Source organism: Brassica rapa, chromosome A03, assembly GCF_000309985.2.
Source record: "Brassica rapa cultivar Chiifu-401-42 chromosome A03, CAAS_Brap_v3.01, whole genome shotgun sequence".
Lineage (NCBI taxonomy): Eukaryota > Viridiplantae > Streptophyta > Magnoliopsida > Brassicales > Brassicaceae > Brassica > Brassica rapa.
Genome location: NC_024797.2, coordinates 13,077,857 through 13,104,980, shown reverse-complemented (window position 1 = coordinate 13,104,980; position 27,124 = coordinate 13,077,857). Strand labels below are relative to the sequence as shown.

General features: G+C 32.0%; 2 protein-coding genes across 4 annotated transcripts; both read left to right on the top strand.

Moving 5' to 3' along the window:
• The first annotated feature begins 314 nt into the window (after positions 1-314).
• Positions 315-4,377, top strand: LOC103858469 (oxysterol-binding protein-related protein 1C). Of its 2 annotated transcripts, none has more exons than XM_009135835.3 (10): positions 315-1,106; positions 1,185-1,541; positions 1,635-1,731; positions 1,814-2,247; positions 2,323-2,478; positions 2,549-2,716; positions 2,781-2,921; positions 3,011-3,241; positions 3,330-3,443; positions 3,917-4,377. In XM_009135835.3, exons 1-10 carry the CDS (start codon positions 621-623, stop codon positions 4,082-4,084), a joined length of 2,352 nt encoding a protein of 783 aa, XP_009134083.1. In that variant the 5' UTR covers positions 315-620; the 3' UTR covers positions 4,085-4,377. The 2 variants fall into 2 exon arrangements, with proteins under 2 accessions (XP_009134083.1, XP_009134085.1); XM_009135837.3 differs by having other exon boundaries at positions 621-1,106; positions 1,817-2,247.
• A 17,372-nt stretch (positions 4,378-21,749) lies between these two features.
• Positions 21,750-26,114, top strand: LOC103858468 (homeobox protein knotted-1-like 1). 2 transcript variants are annotated; one of them, XM_009135834.3, is made up of 6 exons: positions 21,750-22,165; positions 22,361-22,555; positions 22,679-22,804; positions 22,900-23,038; positions 23,597-23,856; positions 25,647-26,114. In XM_009135834.3, the coding sequence occupies exons 1-6, from the start codon at positions 22,124-22,126 to the stop codon at positions 25,851-25,853; spliced, it is 969 nt and encodes a 322-aa protein (XP_009134082.1). In that variant the 5' UTR covers positions 21,750-22,123; the 3' UTR covers positions 25,854-26,114. The 2 variants fall into 2 exon arrangements, with proteins under 2 accessions (XP_009134082.1, XP_009134081.1); XM_009135833.2 differs by having other exon boundaries at positions 22,124-22,555.
• The last annotated feature ends 1,010 nt before the right edge of the window (positions 26,115-27,124 follow it).

Sequence of the window (27,124 nt, the reverse complement as noted above, 5' to 3'; positions counted from 1 at the left end):
AATTATGCTATTACAAACTATAGGGCGGCTCAACAGTTAAACGTGAATCTTAATAAGACAGATAGAATTATCGGCGGTAAAATCGTATGTAATATTTCGTTATATCATATTTAAGAATCAATTAAATTACAATGTTTTCACTTGAGCATATTCTCGAGTATGATAGAGCTGGTCCGAAATCATTTACCATTCCTTCTCTTTCAAATAGAAAAACAAGATCTTTCTTTCTTTCTTTTTGGTATATTTGTTTTTTTCTTTTTTGGTTTTTGTCTTACTCCATTCTAATTCCAATAAAATATATCAAAGTAAAAAATAAAAGAAAATGCAAGTCCCCCTCTCCGAATTTCCTCGCAAGTCACTGGAATAAAACAAAATTAGTAGATTAAATTAAAACAAAGAAAGAAGGAAAAAAAAGCATCACCTCCTCCTCTTCTTCGGTGACTCTTTCTTTCTTCTTCCTTGTGCTACCGAACTTTCCGCTTATTCTCTGACCCATTTCCAACAACCACCTCTCGATTCTTCCCCCTTCCTTTTTTAATCCGCTCCCTTCACCAACCGTTATTTCTTCATTTCCTCCCCCTCTCTCCGCCGCCGTCCGCCGCGCATCGATCGTAATCCACATGCTTTCCTTCTGTTGCGTCTCTACCGTCTCCGATCACTCTCTCCCGATGCCTTTACCGGAGCAACCCGGTGTGACTCGATCCGAGCCGATCATGACTCGATCTGCTTCCCATTCCCAGAGTTATAACCATCACCGTCATCAATCCAACCGCCATCCCCTCCATAGTCTCTCCTTCAACCACCAGAGTCAACCTCCGCCCGTTGATGTGAAGATTAACGACATCGTTGGGAATGGAATCGCGGGGATATTGCATAAGTGGGTGAATTACGGGAGGGGATGGAGATCAAGGTGGTTCGTGTTGCAGGATGGTGTTCTTTCGTATTATAAAATCCATGGACCTGATAAGATCTTCCTCAGTCCTGAATCCGAAAAGGGATCAAAAGTTATCGGAGAGGAGTCTGCTCGTATGATCTCTAGCCACCACCACAACAAGCATGGTGCCAGCCATCTCCATCGCAAGCCTTTCGGAGAAGTCCATCTCAAGGTTCGATTGATTCCTCGTAATAAATTGATACAATCTAGGAGTGGAATTATTGAAGGTTTTGATGTCTGATGTGTGCAGGTTTCGTCGGTGCGGGAGAGCAGATCAGATGATAAGAGGTTTTCTATATTCACTGGCACCAAGAGGCTCCACTTGCGAGCAGATACGCGAGAGGACCGAGCAACTTGGGTTGAGGCACTGCAAGCTGTTAAAGATATGTTTCCGAGGATGTCCAACAGTGAGTTGATGGCTCCTACAAACAATTTGGCCATGTCGACTGAGAAGCTTCGGCAACGGTTGATTGATGAAGGAGTTAGTGAGTTAGCTATTCAGGACTGTGAGCAGATTATGAGGTCTGAGTTCTCTGCTCTTCAGAGCCAGTTGGTGCTTCTCAAGCAGAAGCAGTGGCTTCTCATTGACACCCTTAGGCAATTAGAGGTATGATCAACCAGAGTTTAGATTGATTGTTTTAGTTGTGTTTTGTGCTACTCAACGCTGCTAAGAAATTGCTCTTCCTGTATGATTCTATAGACAGAAAAGGTTGATCTGGAAAACACACTTGTAGATGAGAGTCAAAGGCAGGCTGTAAATGGAGGTTCCATTGATTTAAGACATGAGAAGTGCAGTGGTTAGTCGGCGAGTTTACTATTCTTTTAGCTTTGTATTTTTTTTATTCGAGTTTGCAATTGACTTGGTTCGATTTACCTCAGAAGGGACTGCCACTGAATCTGATGATGATCATGAACGAGGTGATGCAGAAACTGATGAGGAAGACAACACCTTTTTTGATACACGTGACTTCCTCTCTTCAAGTTCTTTCAAAAGTAGCGGTTCTGACTTTCGTACATCGTCGTTTTCTTCTGATGGTGATGGCGTTGGGTCATCAGAAGATGATATCGATCCTTCCATCAAGTCTATTGGATGCGACTATCCACACGTTAAAAGGAGGAAAAGCTTACCTGAGCCGGTTGAAAAGGAGAAAAGTGTGAGCCTTTGGTCAATGATCAAAGACAATATTGGCAAGGATCTTACAAAAGTTTGTCTACCTGTTTACTTCAACGAGCCACTATCTTCTCTACAAAAGTGTTTTGAGGATTTGGAATATTCATACCTTCTTGACCGAGCATTTGAATGGGGCAAAAGGGTAAAAGCTTTGTACCATTTAAAGACCCTTATGGGTAGCTTCTTGAATATTGCTCATTACGTGAAAACTTTACAGGGAAATAGCCTCATGAGGATTCTTAACGTAGCTGCTTTTGCTGTATCTGGGTACGCATCAACCGAAGGAAGAATCTGCAAACCATTTAACCCATTGCTAGGTGAAACATACGAGGCAGACTATCCAGACAAAGGCCTTCGATTTTTCTCCGAAAAGGTTTCAGTTCACAACTTGTAATTACTCATTAGCAATTGCTATTCAGACTTCTTATTTGATTTGGTTTCAGGTCAGTCACCACCCTATGGTTGTGGCATGCCATTGCGATGGCACGGGATGGAAATTCTGGGCAGACAGCAATCTGAAGAGTAAATTTTGGGGTCGGTCAATTCAGCTTGATCCTGTTGGTGTATTGACTTTGCAATTTGATGATGGAGAAATCCTTCAGTGGAGTAAGGTACCAATCAAATATCCATTTTAATATGTTCTTTGTTCATTAATATAACGATTTGAACTTTTAGGTAACTACATCAATATACAATCTTATACTTGGCAAACTGTACTGTGATCACTACGGTACAATGCGTATTGAGGGCAGTGCTGAATACTCTTGTAAACTTAAATTCAAAGAACAGTCCATCATAGACCGGAATCCTCACCAGGTACCTACCTACTTTCAACATGTTACCACTTGATGAATGCGTTCACGTGTTATATTTAGGAGTGAGCATTCGGTTGTTCATTTTCACAGGTTCATGGTATAGTTCAAGATAAGAGTGGGAAGACAGTGGCAACGATGTTTGGGAAATGGGATGAGAGCATGCACTATGTCACTGGTGATTGTTCTGGGAAAGGGAAATTGAGCGAAGATATGTCAGGAGCTCAACTTCTATGGAAACGGAGCAAGCCTCCTGGAAACCCAACAAAGTATAATCTGACACGTTTTGCAATGACGCTGAATGAGCTTACGCCCGGGCTAAAGGTGAATGGCGCAGATGATTATGTTTGTTATTTTCATAAATTGTTTCTTGTAGTGAGACATTGAGACCATGAATGAGATATGGATGTAGGAGAAGCTGCCACCAACAGATTCAAGGCTGCGACCGGACCAGAGGTATCTGGAGAATGGAGAGTTTGAAATGGCCAACGAAGAGAAGTTGCGGCTCGAACAGCGACAACGTCAGGTAATACAAGTCTCTCACTACGGATACCAAATATAACAAGTGCGGTTTGGTTTTCAGTTCGGTTTTGAATACAAGGAAAGTAATAAAAACAAAATTAATTTCTTCGTTAATTTGAATTAGTATGTTTTGGAGGATTAAGAAGAAAGGCTAAAATGTTTCAAGTTTATTTTTAAAGGCTAGTTCTTTAAAAAAAAAATAATAAGATACACCATTTTCATATTTAAGTTCTATATTTTACAGTCAAGGTTTCGTTATGGACTATCTGTTAATTTATAATAATATATACTATTTTGTTAATTCGTATAAAATATGCCCATCTTATATTTTTAAGATAATAATTAAAATCTGGGTTTTGTATATACTTGTAGTCTTAACTTTTAAAATGATGTTCATACGGTTGCACTATTTTGTCCGTATTTCATTCAGTTTTTATAATCACATCAAAACTCACATCTGGCCCGTGCGTGTCACAGGCTAGGAAGATGCAGGAGAGAGGATGGAAGCCGAAGTGGTTCACGAAAGAGGAAGGAAGCGAGGCTTACCGATACAAAGGAGGGTACTGGGAAGCCCGCGAGAGCGGATCATGGGAAGACTGTCCAGATATCTTTGGTCACATCGATTCCGAACAACAAACTGAGTAAATAACATGAGCTTCAGTTCTTTTCTCATCGATTCTTAAATCACAAAATCTTAACCTCCTATCGTTTTTTTTTTCCATTTAGAGTTTTTTTTTTCATGGGCTTTCTTTTTCATCTCGTTATCTTTACTCACAAGTTTGCGTTACAAGTGTTTTTACTTGTTATTTTTTTGTAATCAAAGAAAAAGTTCGATTAATATACAAATTTGTTCAATCCTTGTAAATGGAGGAATATGCTGTAAATCTTATTTGGGCTTTATATTGAATAAGCAAAAGGCAGAAAGCTACCTTGCCGGATATCCGCAAGAGGTAACAATGCTAACAGGAGTCCTCTCGTCTTTAGATATTTAAATTATTTTTTGATCAAAAAAAAAAAGATATTTAAATTATTCTTTTTGTTTCTGACAAAAATTTCCGATTCCTTGATTTAATTGTGATTTGTCCGACTTCGCTTAACGTTTAAGGGGTTTTCCCATATGGGCATGATCAAAAGTTTCGTTTAAAAGTAAAATGATTGTTTTGTTGATTTTTTTTGTATCTTTAGAATAACTAGATAATTACCCGCGCTACGCTGCGGTCTTTTTTATAATTTTTTTTTGTTAATGTGATTAGTTTTTATTTTATTAAATTAAATAGTTTTCACATATTGCAAAAATAACATTTTTTAAAACATAAATGTATATTAACATTCACGTCATAACTATTGTTGTAGAAACTAACTAAAAGGTTTTGCTTTGATGTTCCAAATTTTGGGTCATTTAAATTAACAAAGAGGTCTGAACTATAAACCCAACTATTTTGAGTTTGGTTTTGTAGTATTTTATGTTTATATAATCCTACTATATAAAAGCTACTAATTTTGAGGCTTCTTAGGAGTGCCACATAGGATAAAATATTCTCTACCAATCAAACTGCCACGTCATCGCGAATGTTTAGATGATGGATCTCGAACCATCCAAACCCGTCAAAATAGCCAGCCCATTGTATAACTTATAGCTTCCTTTTCTTTAGCCAACTTGCCTCAGACATCTCCAGCGACTCCAAATCTGTTCGTCTACCCAACTTCACCGGTATAACTTCTACGACTACAACAATGACACTTCAATGCTCCATTATAACTCATCAAGTGAAGACTCTTTGTACCTCTCCACATCCCTCTTCTCAATCTCTTGCTCAGTTCCTTAAATTTGATTTGTCACAAAAAGTTAGTGCATCATATAGTTTTTGAAATTCAAATAATACTAGGTGTTTTTCTGCACCATGTACAATGATAAATTTTTTTAAAGTTAAATTATATTTAAAATGAAATTTATTAATATTATATATTTTATTATTTTTGACTAATATTTAATATAAAGTTGACTATTTTTGAGACTATAATGTTTGCTATTGTGATCAACACCTTTTTGCAGTACTCTGTTTGTATCTTTTTTTATTAGTCATCTTTCTGTTATTTTTTTCTTTTTGGTAAAATGATTAAAAAAAAGACTGAAGCTAAAATTAATCTGATTAAAAAAAAGACTGAAGCTAAAATTAATATTTTTGTTCTTTATCATTCACGTTATCTTCAAAGTTAATAACATAGCCAACGTAAATGATCGACGTTGAGATTTCAGCTTTTCTGATTTTTACTATTCTAATGTTCAATATAATTTGAATATTCTCTTTGTTTTATAACATAATAATGGTTTAAAAATATTTTTTTTTCACTATATAAATTGTTTTTATATTTCAATGTAACTTTATATTTATTAGATATTGTGTAGCCAATTAAATTATGTAAATTACTGTGTAATTGATTAAATTTATATATTAAATAACAGATTTCTAAAGTAATAACTTTTAAATATTACATATTTTAATTAAAATTGATTACATTTTGAAACATATAGAGTAATCTATAAACTAACTCTATATAGATATGAAGACAAAATTGTAAACTGATCTCATCTTGAATTTCTCTCATTCTGTACATTCTTAATTGGGAGGAGATAATCAACATCTAATTTTATGTTACTCTCAGTATATTAGAAATAGTCGAACCATAAATCAATTAAGGATGATGTAAGGAAGACATAAAGATGTATTTCCAGTTATCACAAATATAAAATCAATTGGCAATAACTTAATTATGTCCAGCGTAGGACAACATAGAAGACTTTCCATACCTTCTAATATTATAATATTTCACTATATTATTGGTTAAATCAGTTTTTTCTAGCACAAATACTCACTCAATTCTTAGAGTTTAAGCTTTTCTATCTGATGATATTAGTAGTTTGATCCAAAAAAAAGAAGAAACGGTCGAACTGTACATTATAATTAGAGAAAGAAAACAAGCAAAAATCAACCGAAGACTTTTAAGGTATATGAAACAAAAATTGGAAATATCAATTCTCTGTATTTAAAGAATAATGCAATAAAATTGTAAAAATACAAAATAAAACAAAAAAATACACAGATTGAAAGATTTAGTAAAATAAAATCATAATATAATTTCTATAATTTATAGTACTCAGCTACACTAAAAAATCTAAATTTACAACATACACAGTTTTATTTACATCTTGAAACCTATTATATAATTAAAATGATTCTAAAAAAAGTGCCATCACAAAGAGTTAAAAAATATACAATAAAATATAATACATAACGTTAAAAATACATTATCACTGATCACTAAAAAATCATGTTAGTAGTAATAAAAATGAGATGACAACATATTTATTAAAACCATAGAACGACACGCAATAAGGTGTTATTAAATATACAAATTACAAATTAAATATGCTCAACGCAAACACACATAAAAATGAGATTAAATATATTATATTCTTGATAATTTTAAAATTACTTAAAAAGAATCTAAATTATTAAAAAAATAATATACAAATAAAACTAAAGCAATATTTTGTAACGTAAAGATAAATGAATAAAATATATAGTATGTTAATAAAATAGATTTTAGATTTTAAAGACTTCTAATTCATGTAATATTACAAAATTCAAAATTTGTTTATTACAATTAATATTTTACATTAGATATATTAAAATAATATTCTAGATCGATATTCAATTGTCAGTTTTCAACTATTACACGTAAAAAAATATTATTAAGTATGCTTTTTTTTAAAAGGAGGTTTTATATTTTAAGTAGGTTATTGGAGTACTTTTTCTTTTCGTAAATTTATTCGAGATGAGATTCCGATCTTTTAAACTAAGATAATTTGTGTTCTATACATAATTATATTTTTTTTACATAACTCTAAAATCTCGGACTTGATTTTTCATATTTTCTTAGTTAATTATGTTACATATAATAGAAATATTTACTTCAAACTAAAAATATAAAAAAAAATCAAATTTAAAAATTAGTTATATATAATTTAATATAGAAAAATTTGCATACAAATAAAAATGATAAATGTAATAAATTTAAATATATTATCTGCGCGTAGCGCAGAGAAAGGATCTAGTGTCTGTAAATTTTGGAAGGTAATCGAACATAACTTACGAAAATTTAAGTAAACACTTTTGGCTGTCACTTGAAATATCAAATTTCAAATATTTACATGAACTCATAAAATAAAATGTACTAATTTTAGCTTGACTCACAAGTAACAACTACAATGACATCATGTTTCTGGTAGAGAAATGTACTCTTTTAGTTATCCAAAACTCCACTATAGAGTTCTTCTTCGTCACTGTAACATAAAGAGATATATATTGATTTTTTTAAAAAGTTTTTGTCTTGACATGAGTTTACGTTTAATGTCACCCACTTCTTCTTATAGTGATGTTCCTCTGTTCTTTTCGCAAATTATATACTGTGATGGCTTCGAGGTGTCAATGTCTTTGAACCTCCCAAAACCATAGCTCTCACAAATACTTTTGCTTTTACCTTGCAGAGAAGAAAACACTTTCATCTTGTGTTTCAAAGAAAATTTTTTTTATGTTGTTTATCTCCTTCTCGATCTTGACCGTCTTTTGTGAAATAATCTCTATAACAAACTCTAACTTCAGAATGAAAATCCCATCTCGTAATTCGACTCTCAGCCAGAAATGTGGATAGTTTGTATATATGTATACGTATATATTGATTTGAACTCCTACATCGATTCCAACTTCCACTTTTTGTTTCTCTGCTAAGTGTTTGTGATTTTCTGGGAGATGGCATCGGACGATCGTGAGGCTGTCTTCTCTCTTGAATCGCCTGAGCTGGAGGAAGACAGCAGCGCCGGCGGCGGCGGAGGAGAGATTGATTCCGACGAAGAAGCTGTTATGCCTGAGCCAAACGCGCCCGACGAAGACGACGATCACGAGTACGAAGAAGATCTGAATTCTCCCTTGGTTTCCGCGACGGCCAAGTCCTCTGCGGCAACAGTCATCGTCATCGTCGATCTCCTTTCACAGCCAGAAATGTGGGGTTTCGACATTAGAAAGGCTATTGGCAGTGATATGAACGAAGAAACACAATGGCAATGACGTGTATAAATGAAATGTTCTCATTAGTTTTCTAGTTTTTTCAGTTTATGACATGTCAATCCCTTAGACATTTTAAAAGCTGAGGTGTCATGTTCTGTAGAGAACCTTACTCCATTATTGTGTTGATTTAGTAAGATCAGAGTTTCTCTTACTTGGGAGACCGTTGTATTCAGTATCCAAGATTTTCAAAAGGTTATATTTTGGTGGCAAAAGAATGCTTCGGCTTCCTGCTCAATCAGATTGGGGATGCAGAAGAGGTTTTTGATATGGAGGATGATCAGCTGGATGATATTAATACAAACCAGGAAGCGCAGGAGGACCAGGTGACTAGGAAGGAAATTTGAATGGTGGGAAACGCAAGAAAAAGGTGACTGGTGGAAAAACTCATGTCCAAGCAGCCAAACAAGAATGGTGAAAAGGGACCATTACCTCCAAAGAAGGCTACTTCCAAGATAAAAACCTAGTCAGGAATAGAGAAGTGGAAGTGGCTTAATAGTTTTTTTTTTTTAATTTCATAAATAAGATAAAGCCTAGTTAGGAATAAAGTTCATTGGCTTTTCTTTGTTTATCAAATTGCATTGTTTGCAAGGTCCCTGAATAATGAATTCATGTTGAGGTTTTATCTCCAGTCATTTGTCTCTATTTTCTTTCTGGTCATTGGTATTGAGGATATGGAGTGTTGCACAAGATATTACAAATATTCTAACCTTGAATCATTTCTAAGTGGCTTCATAGCATAAACTATTTAGGTGTGGTTATTTTTAATTTTCGTGGGAAGTAGAGAGCTCCTAACCTGAATCAGATGCGGCTAGTTGTCTGACCCTCACGGTGAAAGGGTTTACTACGTAACAGGTCAATCTATATTTTGAGGTTACATAACAACTTGGTACCACCTGTTACTACATGGTTATTGCATTTTCTCAGGTTTTCTTATGCTTTCAAAAGTAACGGATACAAGGGTTCTCGTAAATGGTTTTCCGATATCTTGTTGACGATAAGGGATGTTATACTTAGCTCTATCTAGTTACTGGGCTTGGTGGATTGTAAGGTTATTAAGAGTTTATAAGGTTAGTAGGTTACTATAATCTGGTCTTCTATCTGGTACCGTATGGTTTGGAGTCATCCTAAAAACAAAGGAAATCTTATGAGACAAAGCATGCAAAGTTTTGAATTGTGTCATGTTCAGTTTTCACATAATCACATTGACTTAATCTTACTATCTCTGTTTGTACAGGTCCATCACAAACTTTAAAGGTCTCAGGAATATGCACAATGCGTGCCAGACATATATGTTGGGTTTTCAGAGTCTCAGGAATAGAGGGGAGCAAGATTACACGGAAAGTGTTCGCAAAACTTGGGCCCTTCACGTTTAATAGTTATGAGGTTGTACAGAGTCTGGATTCTAAATATGGTACGGAGGAGGATTGTCAATGTATCTATTTCATGTTTAACAAGATTCTAGATTACAAGGCTCCGTGCTTAGCAATATAAGAGATCCTGGTCTCTTCCAGCGTCCTACGCTTTCGAAATGAAGCATTTCCTGCTGGATCCCCGAATGGTCCAGGCCGGGGTGCTCCGGATAACCTTTAAGAAGTGACGTCCTGATCTTCACACCACCCGAAAATCTGCTGTGAAGGTACGATTTCGGTCGAGCAAAGAGCACGAGTCCAAACATGAATTCGGAAGAAAAAGGGGAAAGTGTACAATTAATCCAGGAAGCAAGTCTCTTTTCTTTGAGCAGGACAAGGGTCTTCTTCTCCTGCATAAACTTTTAGATTTTAGGATACAGAAAGATCTAACCTAGATTTCGACTATAGTCTGACCGGTTGACACACATCGGTTGCGGTTGCGAGATTTTACGGATGTGGATTGTTGTGATTCTAACGTTAATAAGCGATTTGTATGACTTGTATAGCCGTCAGAAATTTGTGCGTTTGCAAAATATTTTTTACTGATTGATTATGATATATTATAACGGTTTAATAATAAATTACCAATATTAATCTATTCTAACATAATAAAAATATCAAAAACATACTATTATGATATAATATAACAATTATTAATTGAATATAACAATTATAATAATAATTAATTAAATACAATAATTATAATAATTATCAATAATTATTATAATTAATAACAATATTACGTTATGTATTTATTTTGTAGTTTAAATGAAGGTTATAATGTTAATAAGATTTATTTTGAAGATTTATATTAGAACTTTTTTTAAAAATATTTTGTTTCGTTTATGTATGTATATATTATATATATGTATATATATAGATGTTTAAAAATTATAGTGAATAATTTTTCGTTTAAAGTTCTTACAAAATAAATTATGATACAGTTAGTGAATTTAAATTAAAATTTAAAATTTATATATATATTTTTATTTATAATATTTTATTTTTAAAATTTAAATTAATTTATCCATCTGCAGCCGTAAAAGCTAGCGAGAACCAACTTTTGATTTTAAAAGGTTTAAAACAGCTTATAGAGTTTTTGTCGTTGCTTCAAAACGCCAACAAGAACTACAAACCCCAAAAGATGTTTTTGTAGGTGGTAGCGAAAAAACCAGCCAGACCCTATGATAATCGATAAAAAGACTTCTAAACCCTAGTAAAGGAGGATGGCAAACTATTCACTTTCGATTATAGAAAACGACAGCTAGAACTAGTGTTTACAAATCATTATTGCTGGGCTTATATCTTGACAAAGCATGGGAAACCTTATAAGAGAGTCAAGGCTGACTTCATCAATGTCGATCGGGACATGACCCCGAGCTTACAATAAAGCTGCAAGGTCGAAAGCCCTCACAAAGACAAATAAATCGGTCTCTTGGGAATATTCTCTGATCCTAACCAACAAAGCCTAATATCTTGGAACCAATAACAAACCAATTTGGATATCACGGCAACAGGCGGAGAGAGGAGCGACTATTAAAAAGGAGAAGATCAAGAGAGAACAGAGATTCTGAACCCTGGATACACGATACACACACGACCTCAACCTCGACCTCTGACTCTCAATACTTTTTTCTTAGCTCTTATCATTTTTATTACATTCATTGTAACCTTTGTATTTCAATCAATCTTTATTAATAAAGTCCACTTTTTGTCAACCGGAATCTGATTATATTGTTGTGTTCTGAGGACATCATTGTCCAAATTATTTCTTCCATAATCTTTATAAACAAACTACCAAATACCTAGTGTGATTTTTAAGATCTACACCAATGATTTTATAATTAATTCTTTGCCACTTCTCGTAAGAAAAAAATGTGTCTTAGAGCCACCAAAACTTTCCAGTATTCCTAAATAGTTTTTCATTCCCTCGATGGTAGTGGTCCACGGTAACTGTTGAACTTCTATTTGTATGGCTTCTGGGACCTTATACCCAAATTGGATGGAAGATTTCATAAAACTAATTTGTTGTCTTGATACGCTTTCATAATCCTTAAGAATCCTCAAAATAACCTCGTAATCTCGGCTATTTGCTTTGCAAAAAAAAAAAGCCTATCGCTGCAAATAATAAGTGAGAGAGCACTCAACTTCCTCTGGCTATCTTCAAGCCTGTTAAATGTTTTTCTTTTTATTACTTCTGGATGCTTGCAATTAGTGCTTACTTACATACAATAAACAAATTGGGTGTTAAAGGATTACATTGTCTTAATCATATGTCATTTTGGTTTTTCATTTATGAGTACTTTGTACTTAAGAGAGGAGATACACGCCATCATCAAAGATACCCATTTAGAGGAGAAACCCATCTTCAGCAACAATTTTTGTATAGAGAGTTATTCTATCCCGATCGTAAACCTTGTTCATATCCATTTTGATCGCTAAAAACTTTGTTTTTCCAGGAATTATTTTTTCTGAGTCCATAAAACATTTCATAAACTATAAGAATATTATCTGGAATCAATCTCTTTGAAACGAAGTCAGACTGAGTCTTTCGATAATATTGGTATAGTCATTAATGATCTTTTATGTAGAATAAAAATTTATATATTATACAAAAGACATAAGGAGAAAATGATAGCGTGTTAAATTTAGTAAAATTATTTGTCAACTAATAAATGACAAGTTTTTAAATGGTGAAGAACATAGAAAGTGTCATAATAGTGTGTTAACGGTTGATTATGGTATAATTATTTGTAAAAATTATTAAATGGAACTATGGAAATATAATTAAAAGTAAATAAAATGACGATAATTTTTTTCGATTAACCAAGGGTGTCCAGCGGTGACATGTTAGCTCGGTTCACCAGACGTGAGAGTTAGAAACTTACATCACCTGGCCATATGACGGACACTAGCAATTTTGTACTAGATAGAAAACGATGCCTGCCCTAGACCAACAAGACGCCTTTTCGTCCAATGGAAATTACTAGACCAAAACAATGTAGTTGAATGACGATAATTTCATATCAGTTCTTCGCCAGTACGTTATTGTTATTTCATTATAACAACTCATGAATTTCTCGTTTTTTAGTAAATCATTCTACCTGACTATTTTCCAGATTAACTCGATAAAATATCAAATGATTTTGCATTTTGTTGTTTTCTTTACGTGAGCAGTTTTCTCTAAGTAAATTTTTTACTAATACTAGTTCAATAGGGTAGGATAGGAAGTGGGCCACTGAGTCTATGCATACAAGAAGATGGACACAAATATTTATATGGTAATAATATAAACAGATAAAAAGAATAGTTAATGCAATAAATAAAATAAGAGAGCAACAGTAAAGGACAGTCCTTGGGACTAGACTAAGTGGAAGTGATGAGGGGTCTGCGAAGAGGAGGCAGTCTCTAAAAGCTCTTTTCTTTTCTTCGTATGGTAACTTTCAAATCCCAGTTTGTTAGTATCTCTGTCGTCACTTAATAATTGACCCTTCTTCTTTTTCGTCTCCTTAAATCTAACCCCATTCTATAATTTACACTCATGTCTTGTGTTGTCTCGTTGGTCTTGATTACTACTTATAGAAGTAATCAAACATGAGTTTTTTGTTCCTACCCTTTTTCTCCATTTTTACGTCAATCTTCATTATTAATTTATAACCATTCTATACTTAAAACACAACAATATTTTTGACCGTTAGATGAATTGCTCTTAAAAGGACTACGTCCTTGTCCGTTCTGTCGGCCAAACTCAAAAATATAGCTGATTGAGTGAGCTTTTCAGGAAATATTAATTAATGTTTAATCAATAAGCCAAAACATTCTCTAATTAGTAGTAATTATTATAGGTCTTATGCATTAATAAAAAAATCATTATAACCGTGCGTTCTCGTACTATTCTCATACCCTAAATCGTTATTATCGGAGAATAATTTTCTATACATCTATGCTTTGGAAAATGTAAAATTTTAGACAACAGAAAATAACATTTTGTAACAAAAATAATTTTATTAGAACAACGAAGTACTGTTTCTAAATAGATGTAGTAATAATTTTGTTATACGAGGATATGGGGAAAATATCATAAAAATACTTCTATTCATTTTTGGTAGAAAATATATTTTTATCAATGACATTCGAATTTTGGATACATATTTTTTTCATGCATTTTGCATAAACTGTTTGAATATCTACAACAACTTCAACTATGCGTGGTATATAAAATGTTATGTTTAAAATATATTTCTCGTATCAAACACAAAATTAACAAAATATGCATATGAAATTATCTCATTTTCTCAGTAAAAATCATTGAGTTGGTGAAAGGCAAAACAACATTTACTGTTTGAAAATAACAATAAAAGCGAAAAGACATTTGACCTAAATTCTTGTATACGCCTTTATGAAAATTTATTCATATTAATTTTTATTAGTGAATATATAAATCTACATATCTTACTATATTTTAACTTTCATATTGTTTTTGCTTTAGCTAATATGTAACTAACAAGGAACAATAATAGCATATTTTGTTTCAAAGTATATGTGTTTCATATATGTTTTTCAAAGTGTTTTAACTTTCATATATGTGTTTCAAAGTTTTTAAAATTTTACGACGCTAAAAATAATAGCATATTTTGTCATTTGTTTTGAATCATAATATATAAATTTAATCTATAGAATCGAATATGGTAACTCCCTAATTCTATTTGAATGCTTAAAACATTTATTTTGAAAGATTCTAACAAATATTAAAAATATGGAATAATATAAAAGACGAGAAATTATGAAAATTTCATCAAAAGTTTTAAAAACATGTTTTTGAAATGGTATACTTTCTTTTCTAGTATTAATTTTAATTATATGATCAAATTATATAAAATAATAAATTTTAGTCTTTAAATTTTATGTCGAGAACCTAATTGCAATATAGGTGTTTTTAGTACTATAAGAAAAAGAAGGTGGACTTTAAGTAAATGCAAAGTAAAAGGTAGGTTTAGCTTCTCTTTCACATCAATAAATAAAATGCTTAGCAGCTGTATGGATCGAAATTATGGACTAATAAAAGATAACTAAAATATGTGAATTACATGTTTCCACGAGATTGTTTATTCAAATATTGCATCACAAGACAAACAGCATCATGGCTTTGTTTTCATGTCGGTTTATAGTTGATCCATCTTTTCTGTTTTATAAACTAATGGTCTTTCATATAGTATGTCGTAAGTGGTAGCCATGCATCGCTTGTCCACCTTGATTATTTCATTTGATTAGTAAACATTGCTTAATAGTTGAATCGTGGAAAAAAAATAGTTAGGCTATGAAAAAAAATTAATTAAACTGCGGATTTTTTTTTAAAATTACGGAATGATAATATATTAATTAAAATAGTTTGTATGATATTTACTATATTATAAGGAAAAGAAAACACCAAAGTTAAACTAATTATTACAAAATGTGAAAATAACTAAAACTTGCTAAAAATACTTTACTTTTTATTATAAATATTTAGCTTATTTTTCAATACATTTTTAATAATAGATTGACATCTTATAATATTATAAAAAAAATCATAATATAGTTTTTTTACAACATAACTATTTAAAAAAATTATTACTATTTATTTACAAGTTTAAAATGATATTATCATATAATTTAGTAATGTGAAAGTGTTGATTTTGTAAATAATCTACTAAAACACATTTTGTTACTTAATAAATTTTTTCTTTGTATTTTTGCGTCTTTTTCTCCATTCCATAACTTTTGTTGATTGGCAAAAATCATACGGAATCAAGTTTAAATCACTATTCTGCCATTCTACAAAGTTACCAATCATGGTCATTGTTCAGTGGTAACAACCTATCAACATGGAAAAAAACACATCTATAGTTTCTCTTTTTTTTTTCATTTGTTACGTCGTTCAGTTCTATTTTAGTCCTACTGTAATGTTTATAAAATAAGAAATTTTTTTTGTTTGAACCATACAAGGGAGAAGTTGTTAAAAGAGAAAAATGTTAACCTGCTTAATATTCTTGATAATTTTACAACAACTTTATTTTAAACTTCCAAATGGTAACAATGGATTGAGCGGTATGGGATAAACGGTACAATTGCGGTGCCGTTCTAACAGTTATAAAAACGTATAAATATATGGTATATGTAAAGGTTTTTTGTTACTGTTAACTGTGGTGCGATGCGGGACGGACTAAAACATTTGAAGCCTAAGTATGTTGTCTAGTTAACACAAAAGTAATAAAATTATACTGTAGATGTTCTATCACCAAAATCTGTAGGATGCTACCTAATTATCATATATGAACATTTATTTGGTAAGCCCAATATATGGCTCCGAATGATAACAGCGGATTGAGCGATTGAGACAAAAGTTATAAAAACGTATAGATATATGGTAGATGTAAAAAAATTTGTTACTGTTAACTGCGGTGCGCTGTGGGGGAGGAGTAAAACATTCAAAAATATCATTTCTTCGTTCTGCCATTTCACAAGATTAACAATCATGCCATTGTTTAGTGGTAACGACCCATCAATAAAAAAAACAACCCATTAATAGTTTCTCTAGTTTTTTTTTTCATTTTGTTACATCGTTCAGTAATAATACTCTTCTACCATATCATGTCATTTGTGGCCTCTATTTATATCTATTTTAGTCCTACTGTAATAATATTTATAAAATAGAAAATTTGCTTGTTTGAACCATATAAGAGAGAAGTTTTTAAAAGAAAAAAAATGTTAAACTATCTGCATTACCAAACTGCTTCGATATTTTTGATACTTTTTCAATAACTTCATTTTAAGTATGTCTAGTTAACACAAAACTAGTATATTTATACTGCAGATGTTCTATCACCAAATTCTGTAGGACGCTACCTAACTATTGTATTTGAACATATATTTGAACCCGGTATATGTAACCTATAAACTAGCTTATAAAGTTAAGATGGTTTACGTATGATTTCTCAAAATATAATGCTTTAGCCTGCAGTATGCTGATATTTTATGATAAATAGCATTTGAGATGAAGCACGAATGGAACAAAACATCACATTTGAGCATTGCAAGAAGAAACCAAAAGAGGAGGGGTAGAGCCAAGAGTTAAAAAAAAAAAGAGGAAATGTATTAAACGAGAAAACCCAAGACCATCATTTCTTGAACTGTTTACATTCCTCATGAACATATAACATAACATACATATTATATATTAGACACAGACGATGTCAACTCCATTTATAAACCAAGCAAGAGCATGAGCTTCCATCGAAGTCTAGCCCAAGGCACAGTTTACCTCTTCAACTAGTGCCGGAAAAAACGATCCCACCAAAAGAGTCTTGGATTCCCATTCGTTAATTTGTCTATTTTTATAAATAATGGTTTCCAAATAACTTTTTATTATAATAAATGATTTTGAATTGATGATGATGTGAATAGAGTTCTGACAAAAGATGGGGTCCGTCTATAAATGTCCCATCTCTCCTTTTGTAGCGCGCATCTCTCGGGGGACTTGTATTTTCTGTCTGGCCCAATGCTCTCTCTCTCTCCCTCTCTCGCACATGCAAATCAGCAACGACAACAGTGAAAGTTTTTGCTTTAATTTTTTTTTTGTCAACCAGTGAAACAGCTAAACCCATCCTTTTTTTTCTGTTTGCTAACATGTAATTTTATAAAGGGTATTCAAACATGTTGTTTTTTTTTTTTTACAAAGGGTTTATTCAAACATGTTGTTACTTAATGGGTTTGGTTAAAAATCTTTCTTTATGATTAGTGATCTTTTGATGGTAAAACACCTTATCGTTTGTATTGTCCTTTTATAAATCATGTATAAAACAGTTGCAAAAATAATAATAACAAATCAGGTATAAAATATATCAAAGGAAAATAGACAACTGAAAAGAGAAATGGTAAAAGAACTATCAAGTAAAATAGGAAAATGAAACTCATAAATCAATAGCATCTTCCTACAAATCTAGAAAAGTTCAAAGCACAATTATGTTTGGTTTAATTTTAGAGTATTGTTTTAAACAATAGCTCCAAATAATTTAAAGCAGTACAAGTTTTTAATAAGAGAAAATGCTAAATTTTAAAACTAATAAATTAAATAAATTTTATTAATTAAAATTTTAGATGTATTTTTGCAATATACAATAAACTATTTATTTTTGATTTATTATAATATTTTGATTGTATTTATAAATAAAACATAAAAACCCTATAACTCTTATCAGTCCGTTACTTTCATTACTATAAATTTATTGATTATTGTTTTGATTTATTTTTACCAATTTTTATTAATTTGGATAAACCTTTTGGAAAATATATTTACAAAATATCTGATATAATATTTTTAAAAATATAACCGAAATATTTTTTTTTTCAATTTTCTTAGAATTGTTTTTTCAAAAAATCTATGGAAACGTTTTTTTGCGCAATTAACAAAGCCATAATGCATTTAAATAAGCCAAAATTATATTTTTGGTATTGTAATATTTGTATTAAAAAAAATAGAACTTTTCATTGATTCACGTTGCTCTCAATTTGGTAAAAAAACATTAAAATTTATACTTCGTTCAACATACCACTCAACGAATTTGAAAGCCTTTGCTTTGATCAAAATGCATATATAAAAAGATTTATGTTTGAATAAAATGAGTAAATCTATTTTTTTCCAAGTAACACTTCTCATGATTGTCATCACATTCTTTCATGCATATAAATGCATTTTAGAAAAAACTGATAGTTTTATAAGCAAATGAAATATTACCACATGACTATATACCTAAAAGTAATGTATTGAAAATTACAAAAATGGTATGTTATGCAATTGAAAACATATTAAAACATCATCAAATATACGGGTTCCATATCCGACGCATTTTCTCGGTTGTCAAAATTTTATCGAAATTTTTACATTTTTCAGTACACTTATTCTTTTCTTTTTGACATCCAATACACTTATTCTTCTTATAAATGTTTGGTTATAAGGTGATCTATTATTTGTGTAATTACCAGTCATTTTTATATTTCTTATAAATATATTTAGATCATATTAACAATGTATCTTCTTCTTTTTTGTCATCTGATTATATTAAACATAAGGTGGAATTAAAAAACATAAGGTGGAATGGAATCATTACAACACCAACAGAACAAGTATCCGTGATATTAACAATAATGTATCTTCCTAAGCCTTCACTCAAAAAAAAAACAATGTATCTTCCTAATCGAACAAAAGAACAAGTCGGGAGAAAAAGTAGTTTTTTATGGTGACAATTTACATAAGAATCTGGACCATAAAACCTACAAGCAGACAGATGATGATTATATACAGAACATATGAACGCACGTGGGCTGCACCAGAGGAAACAGTAATAGGTAGAATCAGTCTTTTTTTTTTTTAATTTCAATTCACTGCCAAATTGTTGTCACTGTTAATCGTTGAAAAAACCTTTCAACACACTCACACTGCCTCCTTTTCCTTTACTTTGTTCCCAGTCATTAACAATTACTTACTTTACTTGCCACATTTTAGATTCTTTTTGGCCATTTATTACTGGCAGTTCTTACTTCTTGCAATATGAGTCATATGACCGATTGATAATGTGTCCTTCATTTCTAGGTTCAACTTGCTTTCCATTTTCTTTTACTTCCATAACATTTGACCAAATAATAGAAAAGACATATTTAAAATTCTTAAATATATTCTTCTTCTTCTTTTGTGTTTGAACTGACTAGTGACTACTGTGAACAACTTTTGCTTCATGTCCCCATTACGATTGACAGGTAGACATACTTATTTTCGGGAATGAGCGGCTTGCATCGATTAATCCTACAAGCCTTTCAACATTAAGAATGAGTTATACCCATAAGATTATCTATATCATAGAACGAAGGCAAATACTAGATTGTTAGAAACTTGTTTCTCTACCATAATTCTTTAAACCAGAATACCAGATTCTGTTCCTTAGTTTCAGTAGTCTTGGCAAAGACCAAAGGGGCTTTTGCGGACGGCCTACATATACTAAAAATATACGTTTTGTAATTCTGGACTGCTAGAGATACGCTTGTTCATGTTAATGAGATTAAATTGGTTGGCACAACTGAATAGAAGTTAATATTCTGTTAAGGAGAGAATCTGGTCGCCCATCTTGTTTTTCAAAAGATCTAAGTTTCATGAAAGGCCTTTTATTATTTAATGTTTCAGCACATCATAGCGAATTTAATTAAAAGCATCTAATAGTGAAAACTTAAATTAAATTAAGGTTATAAAAGGAAAAAAACAATTTGAACGCTAAACCTGCCGAATGGAGCTACTGTCTATGCTAAAACGGGCGTTTGAATATCTGATATTTAGGTTTGGATTAGTTTTAAAGATTTTTAGGTTTTTAATAACATGTTCATTTGGATTTTTTAAAATCATCAGATACATTTCTGGTTTTTTGGGTTGAGTTGGGATTGAGTTTTACTCAGTATCCGAATTCAAAAAAAAGAAACTGATAAAAACTAACTTAACTATCCAAATATATTCAAAATGTTTAAATAACTAAATTAACCAAAAACCACTGTAACATAACTATTTTTACTTTCTAAATACTTGTAAATACCCAAATTACCTAATGTTAAATAAAAAGGATTAATGAGTTTAGTTAACATTGGATTTTCAGATACTAATTCATCAAAATTGGTATCCAATATGACTGATAGCCAAAGACCAGTCCATAAAACCTATGTCTATGTATAGTAATACTTCTTAAACTCTTTTAAGTCGTGTTTTTGTAGAAATCAGAGATGGTTGGCAACTTGGCATCTCCTCTGATAGAGATGGCCTTAGGGTATTTGAACAAATCCGGTGAAGGAATAATTATAAAAATTTCGATGAGCGGATGTTTTTAATTAAGATCCCTAGGATTTTCGCTTCTTTCTTTTTGTATAAAATATTTCGCACTCTATAGATTTCATGAATCATGAAATAGAGTAATATATATCTTGAGATGAATATATATCTTGAGATAAATATAAAATTGATTGTTGACCGTGGAACAGAACAAGTGTTGAAAGAAGTGTTTGTAGCATGGTCTTATCATAGAGCCAATAGTTGAAACTGATAGAACTTCGTGTAACACCCAGTGAAGCATATTTATAATTTCTTTAAATCTTTATCTTCTCTGTTTCTTGTGCAATCTTCTATCCGAAAACGAGTACAATATAATCTCTCTCCACCGATGTAATACGAATATCAAATCAGAAATTAATCATTTGATCATATTCTCAAAACATCTAAATTTATTTTACAAATTGCTTACAAATATCTGCACATAACCAATCTGTTACATAAATAGATCTTCTTGTAGGGGTAGGGTTAACAAATATTTTTTTCTTTTTCTTTTCTCCAAAATGTATCGGTACTGATATAGCCGCGGAGACCTGGTTCATCAAAACACTGACGGTACATCTTAATTCTAGAGTTTAACCAAATTATATATCATAGAGTAACAAACTTAGTTTTTGACCCAAAAGAAGAGAAAAAACTTTCAATTTTCTAATACAGAATAAGCTATGAGAGGGAAACAGAAGAGAAAGTAGGAAAGAAGGGAAGCCTTTGCCTTATCTCTTGTCCATTCTCTCTTACCTTTATTTTAATTTTCAAATATTTATTATTGCCACCAAAGCAAACGACGTCTTGTCAATCTACTCAACCCACCCAACTTCTTAATTATTGTTAACATCTCTCTCCTCTTTCTCTCTCACCTTTTTATAATTTCTTCTCTTCCATGTCACTTTTTGACGAATTCTATTTACCTAGTTCGTTTTTTCTTCCTCAAAATATCTCGTTTTCAATTTATTTGTTTTGTTGGGTGCAACTTCACCTCACAATTTTTTTTATGAAGCACCTTTCTGATTCGTAGATATGAGTCGTCTAGTCATGTGGATTTGATTTGGTTAACGTCTAACATCGACCTTTGATTGAAATAAGAACAAAAGAAAGAATACATACATCCCCTTCATCTTGCACCCATCCCTTTATTTTCTAGGGTTTTTTTTTATTACATTAGTTTTTTATATTTTCTTTCTCTCTCTCTCTCTCTCTCTCTCTCTCTCTCTCTCTCTCTCTCTCTCTCTCAAATTTTATTCATCTGGGTATGGAAGAATATCAACATGAAAGCAGATCCACTCCTCATAGAGTAAGTTTCTTGTACTCTCCAATCTCTTCTTCCAACAAAAATGATAACACCACCACCAACAACAATAATACCAATTATGGTTCTGGTTACAATAATACTAATAACAATAATCATCAACAACACATGTTGTTCCCACATATGAGCTCTCTTCTTCCTCAAACGACTGAGAATTGCTTCCGATCCGATCATGATCAGCCAACCAACGCATCTGTTAAATCAGAAGCAAGCTCCTCAAGAATCAATCACTACTCTATGTTGATGAAAGCCATCCACAATACTCAAGAAGCTAACAACAACAACAACAACAATGATATGGAATCCATGAAAGCTAAGATCATCGCTCATCCTCACTACTCCACCCTCCTACACGCCTACTTGGACTGCCAGAAGGTTATATAGATTTAGCACTGGATTTCGTTTTATTTTTGTTGTAGTAATATATAAAATACCACTCTTGTTTGTTTAAATTAACGAGATGATATGCGTAAATATGTTCACGGGTTGCATATACAGATTGGAGCACCACCTGAAGTGGTTGATAAAATTACGGCGGCAAGACAAGAATTCGAGGCGAGGCAGCAGCGGCCAACAGCGTCCGTAACTGCGCTGTCTAGAGACCCCGAATTGGATCAATTCATGGTAAATTAATTATCAAACTGAATTATAGTGGGTCGTTTCTTCAAGTGTATATGTTAAGTCTTTATTTTTGTTTGTATCGTAAATTTTATCAACAGGAAGCATACTGTGATATGCTGGTTAAATATCGAGAGGAGCTAACACGGCCCATTGAAGAAGCAATGGAGTATATACGTCGTATTGAATCTCAGATTAGCATGTTGTGTCAGGGTCCCATTCACATCCTCAACAATCCTGGTAAATGTCATAAAACTCACAAATACATATACATGCATATACCCACATGTAACCATTGAATGTAGAAAAGAAAATATAATGCCAAGGTAGGGCTCATGATGAATTTCAAGAGCAACATTGGCGCGTATTTCTTTGGTTCCCGGGAAAGTTTTGTACCAATTAGATTATGATAAGGCGACCAAAAAATAATTATGATTATATTTGGTTAAAATTTTTCATCTAAACATTCAAGTGTTAATTAAGATCATAAAATATAATAGTTAATATGATAGAAATTCGTAGGCTGCAGACAGATGTGCACATTTGTTCTTGTTTTCCCTATTGTGGAATCCATCCAAAGAGGGTGGGGCTTTTTTTTGGTTTCTTACTTTTAACCCGGCCCAAAGTACTACTGTCACAACACTTTTTGTTGTTCACTATGAAAAAAAATACAAATAGGTATTCTCAATTCCAGTATGCAAAATGTTTCAAATTTTCATAAAAAAGTCAGTACGACTAAATTGCTCGTGAATTCTGAATCAAAATATAAGACTGATGAAAATCTAAAATTTGAAACAGATGGGAAAAGTGAAGGAATGGAATCATCAGACGAAGAGCAAGATAATAACAACAGTGGAGGGGAAGCAGAATTACCGGAAATAGACCCGAGGGCGGAAGATCGGGAACTCAAGAATCACTTGCTGAAGAAATACAGTGGATACTTGAGCAGTCTAAAGCAAGAACTGTCCAAGAAAAAAAAGAAAGGTAAACTTCCCAAAGAAGCAAGGCAGAAGCTTCTCACGTGGTGGGAATTGCATTACAAGTGGCCGTATCCTTCTGTACGTATAATTTTACTCTCATCTCTCTATGCTTTCAGTCTTTTAAAATATACACTATATAAATACTAGAACCAGTCTTTTGGAAAACAATGTAGATGCTGGGAATCTCCAATTTGCCCTGATTTTCTCTAAAGGGCCTTCCTAATTAGGCCGATTAGGCTCTTTGCAGGGATCATTTGTAGATGCTAGGCTCTTTGCAGAGATCATTTGTGTTCAAACCTTTATGCGTTTCCATATTTCATAACATATGTATATATACATATATCAAACACGTTTACAAATATATTGCTGATAAGCATTTTTATCTTTTACTAAATTTTGAAATAATTTTGAAGTTTAAGTCCGTGGATCTATAGTTATCTAAATTTTGAAATAATTTTGAAGTTTAAGTCCGTGGATCTATAGTTATAGTTTATCAGCTTCAGGAAATAAAACAAATAAAACTGAATGTGGTGATGGCGAAGGTCTTTAATATTGGTATACATATTTACCACAAAAAAAATGATATATTATATAGAATGGCTGTTTGTTGTTAAAAAATACTGGTATTTTTTTTGGTAAATATGATACCATTTCCAATGAACACCAAAAATGATACCAGCCCACCAAATTTGTTGTAATGTAAAAAGTATTATACCAAATTAACAATATTCATTACACCAAATATTAAAATAATATATTTTTTTATTTTTTATTTAATAATAGATAGATTAGTTTTTTACTTAGTTATAACTTATAGTTAAAATGAGTATATCATAATATCTTGTATTTTTAATCTGTATTTTTACATTACTAAAACATTAAACTATTATTTTATTTTATATTTTAATTAATAATATAATTAAATGAGTATTATCAATTATATTAAATGGTAACAAAATAAAAATGATCTTCATTTTAAATGCATAAATTTTTAATTTTTACAAATATTTTAAATAAAATAAATAATAAAGTATACACATTAACTAAAAGAAAAATAGCTTATATAAAAATAAAATTACCAAATATTAATAAATAAATATATATATATATATAAAAACTAAATGTGATACATATAATTAGTCAATTATAAACAACTAATGTATTAAATTACTAAAACTAAAAAGTTGATAATATAAAATATTAGTTTGGTGTAGAATTTGGTGTGATGGTTGGACATGAAAAATAAAGTTTAACCCTTAAACACCAATTTGGTGTAATTTCAACACCAGTTTTAGTGTTATGGTTGGAGATACCCTAATAGAACCATGCTTCGTGCTTTGAAAAAAAAAGCAGTCGTCTAAAGCTACAATAAAAAAATTGGAGGAAATATTTTGTTTCAAATTAGGTTATGTATTTACACAGATATTTGTTTGGATTCTTGTCTGAGAAGTGCATGGCATTACATTTTGTGTTACAAAAGAAGTTGAATGATCTGAGTATCATATTTATTGAAAGCGTGTTGGTATATGTGTGTTGCTAAAAAGTTCTATAAGAAAATTAGATAAATTTGCTTTAAAATTTCCATAGTATATCACTATTTTGTATGTTCGGAAACCTTGATCATATGTATACTTTTCCCTTATAACGAGGGCCTTAATATTCTTTAGTCATCTAGATTGTTCGAAGCAGCAGACTGTAATTTATAACCTCGTCTGACTATCATCTACCTTTTTTATAGAACATCTACCTTTTCTTTTATTGAAACTAATATCGTCTAGCTTTTGTGATTAAATCTACCGTTTTTAAACAATGAACAATACTAAAAAAGTGATGATATGGATATGGTTCTGATTTGTGTTGTGTGGCAGGAATCAGAGAAGGTGGCGTTGGCGGAATCAACGGGGTTAGATCAGAAACAGATCAACAATTGGTTCATAAACCAAAGAAAACGTCACTGGAAACCGTCCGAAGACATGCAGTTCATGGTGATGGATGGTCTACAGCACCCGCACCACGCAGCTCTATACATGGATGGTCATTACATGGGCGATGGCCCTTATCGTCTTGGACCATAAGAGACCGCATGCAGATATCCAGAAGGGTTAGCCATATAATAACAACCTTTTGTTGCCTCTCTCGTTTACAGTTCATGATTTCAACTTTCCTTCACAAGTTTGCTACCTATAGCTTTATTTTCTTACCCGTATTTAATGTCTTATATCGTTCAAGGGGTTTGAGACTTCCTAGTCATTTTCACTTTTTATTTTTATTTTTCATAATGTTTTATTTATAATATGTGTTCTAATAATGTGTGAAAAGGTATGTTTTTTTATGAATTTTCTTGATCCGTTTACATCTCTTTATGAAATGTGTGTAAGAGAAAACGTTACATCCTTCAATAATAGGGAGTTTGTTTTCTTGTCATCTGTCCCTACCTTGGTGTTATCAGCTTTTCCTCAATAATAGGGAGTTTGTTTTCCTGGCATCTGTCCCTCGTGACAGCATGAAAGAAACCAGATTTACGATCGTCACATTGGAGCCACTGAATTCGACTCGGCTGTTTCCAATATTCTTCCTCATCGAGATAGGCCTGTTCAAGTAATCGGGAGATGGATGAGATACACTCCGGGTCTGGAACAGGGGCAGAGAGAGAGAGAGAGAGAGAGCTTCCTCTAAGACGTCTTGGGTAGATTTGATCACTTCAATACTAGATTCTTCTCCTTCGTCCACTCGATGATTTTGCCTCTGACCCTGTTTGTTTTGGAGATGACTGATTCGGGCTCTGAGCAAGGCCAGTGAGATTGAACCAATTCTCGGATTTTTTTTTTTTTTGCGCAATCTTCTATCAAACCAAAATGTGCCTCTCTTTTGCTTAATTGCTTGACCGAACATGTGAGAAGGAATCTATGATCAGATCCCTCAAACCGGAGATAGACACTACAGTCGAAGGGAACAACTCTGACCATGCACAATTTGTCATGGCTCTGTCAAGAGATTTGGTTGTAGGATCTAAACATAAATAGTCCATGCAATGAAAGTTGATTTATTTGAATATTGTTTGAGTTCAAGGACTATTCTTCATAAACCCTGAAAAATTGTTTATCTACGATTTTTATTTACTGCGAATTTCTCCATAGTTTACAACCTCTTTATTTTCTGCCTTTTTATTGTGTTCTATTTACTTGTTTGGATTAATTCAATAACTGAATTTTATTGTGTAAACCAGAGTTTTTGTGGATTTGATCCTTAAATACTGCAATGCACTTCTGAAATTGCAGAGTAGCTTAATAGGGTAGTTTTGAGCATATCAAACGTATTCACACTGCTTTCACACCGCGATATCACG